Source organism: Dysidea avara, chromosome 10 (assembly GCF_963678975.1).
Source record: "Dysidea avara chromosome 10, odDysAvar1.4, whole genome shotgun sequence".
Classification (NCBI taxonomy): domain Eukaryota; kingdom Metazoa; phylum Porifera; class Demospongiae; order Dictyoceratida; family Dysideidae; genus Dysidea; species Dysidea avara.
In genome coordinates this window covers 15,667,495-15,678,113 of record NC_089281.1, presented here as the reverse complement: position 1 = coordinate 15,678,113, position 10,619 = coordinate 15,667,495, and the positions used below count along the sequence as shown (strand labels likewise).

At 37.0% G+C, this 10,619-nt stretch overlaps 1 protein-coding gene across 1 annotated transcript in view; it reads right to left on the bottom strand.

Annotated features, from left to right (window-relative positions):
• Positions 1-4,365: 4,365 nt before the first annotated feature.
• Positions 4,366-10,619, bottom strand: part of LOC136268265 (fibropellin-1-like) — a 7,687-nt gene continuing 1,433 nt past the window's right edge. The window contains exons 2-11 of the mRNA XM_066063552.1: positions 8,510-8,686; positions 6,612-6,950; positions 6,297-6,512; positions 6,033-6,222; positions 5,903-5,982; positions 5,778-5,852; positions 5,668-5,700; positions 5,422-5,614; positions 5,185-5,236; positions 4,366-4,507 (exon numbers count right to left, since the gene is read on the bottom strand). Coding sequence (XP_065919624.1) covers positions 4,442-4,507; positions 5,185-5,236; positions 5,422-5,614; positions 5,668-5,700; positions 5,778-5,852; positions 5,903-5,982; positions 6,033-6,222; positions 6,297-6,512; positions 6,612-6,950; positions 8,510-8,686 — 1,421 coding nt within the window. The 3' untranslated portion in view covers positions 4,366-4,441. The remainder of the gene's footprint in view (positions 4,508-5,184; positions 5,237-5,421; positions 5,615-5,667; positions 5,701-5,777; positions 5,853-5,902; positions 5,983-6,032; positions 6,223-6,296; positions 6,513-6,611; positions 6,951-8,509; positions 8,687-10,619) is intronic.

Genomic DNA, 10,619 nt, shown 5'->3' with positions numbered 1-10,619 from the left:
CTATAGGGTGATTTGTTTGTAGCTGAACTATCTGCAGGGTGATTTGAACTCTCTACAAGGTGATGTTTTCTAGTTGATCTCTCTACTTAGTCTGGATGACTTGTTTCTAGCTGAACTCTCTACAGTGTGATCTGTTAAGTTTCTACCTGATCTCTCTATAGAGTTATATCTTGTTTGTATAGCTGAACTCTTTTACATGGTGGTTTTTTGATTAGTTGCTGAACTCTCTCTCCACGGTGACTTGTTTGTACTACAGAGTGACTTGTTTGTAGCTGAACTTTCTACAGAGTGAGTTACTTGTAGCTGAACATTGCTTAAAGTGACTTGTTTGTAGCTGATCTAGATGAACTCTCTACTGGGTAGCTTTTTTTGTAGCTGAACCCTTTACGCAGTGATTTGTTTGTAGCTGAATTCTCTACAGAGTGACTTGTTGTAGCTGAACTCTCTACAAGGTGACTTGTTTATCGCTGAATTCTCTTCATTGTGACTTATAATGTTCTGAATCTCTACAGCAACATATTTGTAGCTGAATTCTCTACAGAGTGACTTGCTTGTAGCTGAATTGTCTATAAGATTAACTGTATGTAGCTGAACTCCCTACAGAATAACTAGCAATGTAATATAATTCTATAATGGAGTAAGTTATAAACGTAGCTGAATGCTTTATTAGGGTGACTGTTCTATTAGAGTATCTCGATCTCGCATATGCTACACGTAGTTGGCTTTGGAATCATAACTCAGTGGTTTGTAATCCGATTCTTCTGTACTACTGCACGGACTTTCTATGATAATTATTCCAGCCACACACCGATTTTCAGCTCACTACTCTAAGCGGTTTGCCTGGTAGGCGTGAAAACTATTAGTTTTTTATTCATAAAAATCGATCGCGTAATTGTGACACAGGTTGGGTTTTGTGTTATATCTCGATGGCCTTTAACTGGATTCCTTTCAAACCACAAAAAGGCACTCCTACGATAGTTACTCCATCTAGCTGACTTCCAACTGTTATCACAAGTTATTACAGAATTTACTTCAAGTTTCACTAGCTCTAATACAACCACTTCATGTGTACAGAAGATGTGGAATGACTTCAAAGCAATGTGTGTGGATTGTATGGAGCTTGTGCCTTACACATATCCTAGTTCTAGATTCAACCAACCATGGGTCACCACCAGAACCAAACGTATCTGTAGGAAAAAGAAAAGGTTATATAATAAAGCCCGTTCTACTGGGTTAGCAAGTGATTGGTCCAACTACAAAAACATAAAAAAGTTATCTCAGCATGAATGCCGCAGAGCATACTACAATTATGTGTCAAGAATATCTGACCCTAGAGTGAACAACAAAAAGTTTTGGTCTTTCATTAAAAATTGTCGTAAAGATACTACTGGAATCACAACCCTGACAGTTGAAGGGAACACAATCACAGATGATACAGATAAGGCTAATGCTCTTAATGATCAATTCAAGTCTGTGTTTACAATAGAAGATACTTCAGTAACACCAGAAGTACCAGGCCCACCTTTTCCAGATATGGACTGTATTAAAGTTAATGTTGAAGGAGTGACACAATTACTGTCTAACTTGGATGCTCAAAAGGCTGGTGGCCCTGACAATATTCCAACCAGATTTTTGAAAGAATTCTCTTCAGAACTAGCACCTTGCCTTACAATGTTATTCCAAGGATCCTTAGAACAAGGAATTATCCCTGATGATTGGAGGAAAGCTTTTGTGGTACCTGTTTTTAAGAGAGGGGATCGCTGTTTACCAGCAAATTATAGGCCAATTTCTCTTACCAGTGTTGTGTGCAAAACCCTAGAACATATAATATCTTCAAATATCTACTCTCATTTAAATAAACACAATGTTCTTGCTGACCAACAACATGGCTTTAGATCCAGAAGGTCTTGTGAAACCCAGTTAATTGAAACAATTGATGACTTTGCCACTACTCTCAACCTATCAGGACAAATTGATGCAATTTTCTTAGATATGTCTAAAGCCTTTGATACCGTACCTATAAACAGACTCTGCAGCAAACTTAGTCACTATGGTATTTGTGGAAATATATTAAGATGGATTAAAAGCTTCCTGACAGACAGATCCCAACAAGTTGTTGTGAATGGTGAATATAGCCAACTGTGTAAAGTAACTTCAGGAGTGCCACAGGGGTCAGTGTTGGGACCACTCTTGTTTCTATGTTACATTAACGATATTGCACACAATATTTCATCAAAAATTCGGTTGTATGCAGATGATACTTTACTCTACAGAAGTATTCATTCTGAACAAGATGTGGTAGCCCTTCAGAATGATTTGGATACTTTATCACAATGGGCTGATGTTTGGCAGATGTCATTTAATCCTTCAAAGACTGAATTTTTGAGAATTACCAATAAAATGAATTATGTTCAATCATCCTATTACCTATCTAATACCTTAATACCATCAGTAAGTCATACAAAGTATCTGGGTGTCATTATCGACAAAAATCTTAAATGGACACAACACGTTAACATGATCACTGCAAAAGCAAACTCAGTAAGAAGTCTTTTACAACGGAATCTAGCAAAGTGTCCTGCAACAGTTAAATGCTACTGCTATAATACATTTGTTCGCCCCATTCTAGAATATGCCAGTACAGTGTGGTCCCCATACCATGAACATAACATCTATAAATTAGAAATGGTACAGAGAAGAGCAGCAAGGTTTGTGATGAATAACTATAATAGAACAGCTAGTGTGACAGAAATGTTGAACAGTTTACAATGGCACACATTGGAGAAGCGAAGAAATAGTTTGAGAGCCTCACTAATGTATAAAATAATTAATGACATGGTAGATATTAATGTGCACCAACAGTTTAGACCAAGCAACACCACAACTAGAGGTCACCATCAAAGATTTCTGCAGTTGCCAACAAGGGTAGATGCTTATATGAACTCCTTCTTTCCTTTTACAATAAAATTATGGAACCAACTAGATGATCATATTATCCAAGCTCCATCTCTTGACTTATTTAACAATTATATAAATTTGTAAATAAGTAGCTAACTACATATGTACGAATATACTCATGATTGAGTTTGTACATTAACAAATATATATATATATATACATAGCAATTTTCAGCTCATTCCTCCTAGCGGTTTACCCTGTGGGCGTGACAGACCTTCGACCTTATTTTACGCAAATAATCGGTCATAACTCCGTGAATGTTCATCGGATTCCTACCAAACTTGGTACTGAGATTCGCCTTAATGAGCCCTTTAAGTGTGCCAAATTTCAGCCCGATTGGAGCACGCATTCGTGTTTTATTTCGGATTTTGCAAAGTGTGCGAAAAGAAGTAGTAGAAGAAAAAAACGAAGAAAAAAAACCCAAACTTTGGCCGCTCGTATCTCGGAAATGGCTAGAGCGATTTTCTTCAAATTTGGAATGTGGACTCCCCTACCTAGCCGGCACCTCTGTAGCAACTTTGGTTTCAATCGGATAAGGAATCACGGAGCTGCAAAGGTGTGAAAATCGCGTTTACTTTCTTCCTGTAAATATACTCACGGTGTGGCGCGCCGGCTTCTTTGGCCGCACGACACACTACCGTGTGTCTTTAATGATATATATATACATTCTCTGTAGAGAACAGTAAGACAGCTGATCAGTCAGGTGAGTGGATAGTAATTCTGCAACCACTGTGGATTGTGTCAGACCCACCTTCACCATTGAACAAGAATGGAAGTATGCTCGCAGATACAAAGAAGGGTTTGACTTACCAGATGGACGGTATGAAGCTTGGCTAAAGGTTAATCCTGAGCACTTCAGCAATAATACTCAGTATACCCATGTATGCTGAAGATACAATTGTACTTGTTCTATAGCACAATAAGCATACAGTAACATTTTGGAGGGTGGAATATATAGTGCTTCAGCATCTCATGCACTCCCTAAATCTGCCTACAAGAAAACGTAGGTAACAGTAGAAGATAGATAACATAGAAACAACACTGGCACACCTACAGTTTTACTCATTAGTGGCGATATTTTCTTGAACTGTGAAACAACAATATGTATAACCAAACTGCTTCTTGTCTAGGTCTTGACAGAGCCATTTATAAGAAACTGTTTCTAGAACTTGTGATATGAATTTAAAAATTAATGTTGTAATCATCATATCTTGTTTTGAGCCATATTTCACACATTACTTACAAATCCTCTCATCAGACACAAGTAATATTCTTCATTATAATACAAGAAATTCTTAATAATGACATGGCCATGTTTTCATGATTAAAATCATTGGCCGTAGCCACTTCATGGCTGCCATCTTTGTAACAAATTTTTCACTCATGCATGCGCCCTTCTTTCACAGCTTAGGTATAGATATAAAATATCAACTTGATAACCACACACAATTTTGTCATTTTAACACCACAAGATTTACTGCTATTATGTTTGAAAGGTCAACAACTTCTTATCATCATCATCAGTTTCCTCGTGGTGGTCATCTTCATGCTGCAATGAAAGAAAGTCACTAAATTATAAGAAACTGTTTTAGCATGAAAGATTAGCTCTATACGTACATGTGATGAACTTTACAAGGCACAAAGTCAGGGATGTATGTAGGAATTTTGAAAGGGGTTTTCACTTCAGCTAAATGACTGTTCTATTAGAGTAGTTAGTATTGCTTGACTGCTTTATTGATCTTTTCACCTGCAGTAATACACTAAATGACACTGAAAAACTATTATGAGATAAAGCTATAAAATGTTCCTTGTTTCATAGGTTTTGGAAACCTGCAAATATTTCTTTATGTAGTGTGTAAAATCCAAAGAGGCTTCTAAAATGCCTGGATATGCCCTGCAAAGTGTTTTGAGAATCTGGCTCATGTATAATAGTTGCATAAGCAAGTGCATGCATAAGCCACAACATTAAGCTTAATATCTAAAATTACAATTTGATTGTTCCCTCTACTGGTATTCCTGCATAAAGATCATGGAATAGAAATGTTATTTTTATTTGAAGATACTAGGTGGAGGGTTATATCCTGAATAATAATGCGCATAAATAACTCTGTCATCAGGAACTACAAATACAACCTTCCACCAGGCATGGTGTTATAGAGGATATAGGACATTATTGGGGACACTTGTGTAGAGGGTCCATTACAATTCAATACAACAAAGTCATACCGTGCTAGGAATATTGCGATGAATTCTAGAACCAAATGTTGATGATGTCCTCCTATATACATAAGATCAAAAAAATTAAGCAGTCACTGCATGTAGGGCTCTGTTGAATGTTAAGAACATAAAAACTTACACACTTAAAATCTATAAACACCATTATGGGTTAAGACATGTACAAACTATAAAGTATTTGAAGTGATCACCACAGGTTAACTTAGTGTGTACTAGCTGTTTCCTTACAGCAAAGATCCTGTAAATTTTGGCATCGTTACAAGCTTTGTTTCAAACTGATCAAAGGTTTGTTGAGGCTTTGGTCTTTGCGTGTCATGTTGTCCACTCTTTCTGATATAGTAAACTGCTATCAGTGCCAATATTACTGCTATAATGAGAACCACCACTGCTACCAACACAATTCCCACTATAAGACCGATATCTGTAAAATGAATATAAAAGTCTATTTTATTGTATTATATACAGTGCACTTACCAGAACCACCACCATCATCAGGAGAGCTGGGATCTGAAAGATACAAACTTAAAATTAGCTATATGTAGTCACAGTATAAACATATGAAATAATTGTCTCTAGCTACTTACTGCACATATCATTGTCACATATACATCTGGTGCACTGAACATCAGATCGGCCAATTCCACACCGGAGTGAACACTCTAAGAATTCTTGATGTAACCATACAGCTAACATGTAATGTTGATTATACCTGTACAGTAATGACCCTTCCATTCTCCTTCACATGTGCAGGCAAACGGAGCATTAGCTCTAGTAGATGGATTGCATGTGCTGCAAAAAGAAGTAGATATACACTAAACAAAACTAGTTTTTTAGCTTACCCGCGATGATAACAAGGATCCATACTACAGTCACTGACTGGAGTGTCACAAAAATCACCCATATATCCAAAATCACATGAACAGAATATGGCTATTCTGTTTTCAGTTGTCCTGTTAACACAGCTTCCATGTTCACCACATACACCAATTTCTATATTGCAGGTTAGCACTGGCTGTCCACAGTCAGAACCTGTGTGAAATGATGTGTAATGGACTATATGTCAGAGTACTCAGTTTATAAATAACAGTATTGCTCTGACTAACCGATAAATCCCTGCAAGCACTCACATACAGGCCCAGTTTGGTTATTGGTACACCATCCTCCATTTTGACATGGAGTACTAGCACAGTAGTCAATTGGCATTTCACAGTTCATTCCAGTAAACCCCACTGGACACCTACACTGATATGCAGTAGTACCAATGCTTATGTCTGAAATACACTGTCCACCATTCATACAAGGATCACTGTAGCATCCTCCTATTAGTATAGAATATCAGTGGAGTTAGTAGAGTAAACATAAGTTATTTATCTAGCACTTTAAAGCATGTACATTTGTGTAACAAATCTAGAACTAACCTACAAAATCTTGACATCGTGGTCCTTCCCATTCAGGTACACACATACATGTGTAGTTATTCACATTGTTACTGATACAAGTTCCTCCCCTAGTACAGGGGCTATCACAACATGCATAACACTGATCTGCACATATAGAACCACCATAAGTGACTGGACAATCACAAGTGAAGTTTCCATCAGTGTTGGTACAACTACCACCATTTTGACACAAACCCCCTGGTGTATCACACTCATCGATATCACTATCACAGTGTACTCCAGTGTATCCACTATCACACACACAACCAGTGCAGTCTGCACTGGCCATGCCATGTTGACACAGAGATCTGTTACAAACTGCAATAGAAACATTGAAGTTATATAGTAGAGGGTATAACAAAATTCGCTGTTCATATTTAAATTCCAGCTGATCATGTGTGCACGGGTAGTGGAACAAACCCTATGACAATCAGTTACTTTGAATCATACATGGCATTCAGAGACACATCCCTAGGAAAGATTATGATTTTAAAGGTCTTGAGATAGTAATTTTACTGTGTTGTCACATGTAATTTAAGTAGCTACTTGCGGTTTCAAGGGATATAAAAATGTAACAATGTAACTATTCTGTTGGAGTGGTTGACTGCTGTTCTGTTAGAGTAACTTTTGTTACCAGCACAAAGTGAGGAGCATATAATATTATAGCTACCCAGCTCACCAGATTCTAGTGGTTGTTGCAAAGGGAGCACTTCTGCTGAAAGTATATAATCCCAACCAGTGGATGACAGACTCAGACACAGGGTATATTCCGCTGTGGCATCATAACTAAAGTCTAGCTGGATAGTTACTATGGCATGTGATAGTGAAAATCATTGCTACACAGCTGAAATTTACCATTTTAAGCCAAAACCTTTGCAAAGGGATTTGAGGCTTTGTAAAGGAGTTTTAGAAGGCAAAGAAACTACAATTTTTAAGGCATTTAATATACTTTCGGGTGCTGGAGAAGAAGATTCCAGTGGTTGTAACAAAGGAAAGTTTTTGGCTACTCAGTAAGTGCTTGATAAACAGTTTTTGCTTCATCAGAAATAAAAGGGCGACTCTATGACACTCTTGTAATCGCATACTGTCTAGTTAGCTAAACACCCAAAAAAGTTAACCAAGCAGTTTAGTTGCACCCTGTATACACACACTCACTAATTTACACAGCTATAATAATACATAATATAGTAGAATTACACCACCGTTCTCCTCCCTGCATGTGCTTGCTAAAATGTTTCACTTTGCTAGGTATAAACTAGGACACCTATACCTACTATCAAGAGTCCTACTATTAACTCTTGGTACTAGTTATAGGATATTGTTGTTATCAACCCAAAGTCAAGACCAAGGTGTTGATAACAGATATCCTACGAGTGCAGGACAGGTGTGGTTTAACTAGCTTCTATTCCAAACTATGAACCACTTGACTTTATAAACAACGTGACAATTGCTAGTAAAATTGAGGTGTTGATAATGTGTTATGACATGCCTTCTATCCCACAGTTTGAAGCATTCATAAAGTTTATTTTAGAATATGATATGGCTTTGAGTAGCTTTGAGTGTGTAAATTATGTTCATTCTGTGAATGCTATCTCACTAGGGACCTGTGAGAAGGCTTAAAAGGATTCTAACCTACTGGAGTCTAACTTTCATTCCCCAGGGTTTCCATCATCAGGATTTGGGCATACATATTACTGAAGCAAATCCCTCGTATCCATGTTACAACTATTACATAAATTATACTTCTACTTTTTACTTTGATGTACGGCTTCAGTGGGATAGAAGATGTCAAATAAAAGAAACTTAATCAATGCATTTACATTGCAGCAAATTGTAAAAAGTGTAACTATATAGCTAAGTAACTTGCAGCAACTCACCCATACAATCTGCTCCAGTATATAGACCACTACATACACAGGAGTAGTTAGTGTTACTAGTAGCAACCATGTTTGTACTACACTGAGTAGTGCACCGGTTTTTATCCAAGTAGTTACAACAATCACTTTGTAATGGTCCAGTACACCTGTTCAGTCCAGTACAACTACTGTGACATGCTGTGGAAACAGAGAAGTCACATTCAATACATCATGATATGCACAATTACATTTTATTATATGACCATAAAATTTGATGCACACATCAAGTGTCTGGCCATGGAGATGGTCTTATGTGTGATTTATGATAGCTAACTACTGAGCTAGGTCAAGGAAAGAAAGTAGTACATATTACGCCATTCCAACTGCATACATGGTAATTCTATTTCTGTATAGTCACAGTTTCTAAATTTAGCCAGTATATTTGGTATTCTGTATGCACAATCCTGTATGATATATAGTGTTAAGTATGTAGTTGCTGTTCAGAAAATTTATGGGTAAATAGCTAGCTATGTGTATGTATAAAGTGAATGATTTAAATGTACTACTTTAACTCCTGCCATTCTTCCTTACAGGAGCTAGCTACATATAGGCTTTACCAGCATATATGGTACTTTACTTTGTATACACTTAGGAGCTATTTAGAAGTCCCTTATACAGGAGTTATCTAGCTATGTATATCATTCTATCAAAACATATGTATGGAATTGTCAAATGGTCAAAATTAAAACTCTAGCATGAGTCTTAAATATGCTAGCCTGTTTATATTCTTTTCACAACCATACACAGGCTGATCGAAAACCTCATCGTTCCTTGCCATTCCTAACTACATACTATAATTATATAGATGTACAAAATACTAACCTACAACCTTTAATTTAGCTTGCATATAATCTCTACAGCACACCATACAACAAAAAAGCCCTTGGATTTCTCTATCCAATACCGACCATACTGGCACATGAAAATGTCATAGCTATAGACATATTATTAGTGAGTTAGTGACATTTATTCACGGCTGATGCTAACATAATATACACTCTATACATAAAATCTATTGGAAATTTTGATGGGAAAATTCCCAACAAGCAGTTACCCTCAATTGAATTCGCTAAACTTGCTATCATTCTGTGGATGATCCGATTGTATTGACTATTGAGTGCTTAACAGGTTAATTTACAGAGATATTTGTAAAGAATGCTGAATAGCTACACATGTTTTTATGAGTGTTATTGCACAGCTGAACACATAAATTTCATGATACGAAATTATTTTCTAGCTTTTCCTTCTATGACTACACAAAAACTTCAGCACATCACTGGCTCAAATCATGCACCTTTCATCAAGGATTCTGATCATGAATTAAACAACATCTCCATCAATCAAAAGTAGCTACGTGCATGGAAATTATGGTGGCTTGCTTAGAAGACGGAGCTATTTTACATGAAACAAACAAAACTGACCTATGCAGGAATCTGGGGGCAAAAATTTTGATATGCATGATAGCTACGTATACGTAGTCTATTACAATAAGGCCCCTATTTGGTGATTATTAGTTTCTCATCCACCTCCCGCATCCTTCTTAAGCTACCGCATGGTAAGCCATTATTTACTCTGCGCATGCTCAGAAGAACACGTGATACCAAACTGTTATAATTTTTGTTGATGAATGCTACAATGCGCTATATATCACCAGGAGAACTGTTGTTTTCCTTAGCAAATTGCTGCAGTGCCAGTTGCAATCGTGCTCTATCGACTTCATCAAAGCAGGCTTTCAGTTGACTGTCGAAAAACAGTTGGCGATCACGAAAAGTAGTGAAGGAAATGTTTGTAGTAAGAAAAAAAGACAATTTGGACAAGGTCTGTACATTAGTGTGTTAATATTATAAAATAATGGCATAATGGTAATACCCTCCCGCCCGCATCATAATAATTAGAAAGGCTGGATGAGAAACTAATAATCACCGAATAGGGGCCTAATAGAATATACGTGCATGGTGATGTATGTAGCTCAGTACAGTTATAACTTTTTGTATCACAGGTCCATCAGCGGTTTAGTCTCGCGGCGCCCGACCCTAAAAAGAGGGTCTGGTGAAACTCTGTACAAAAAGTT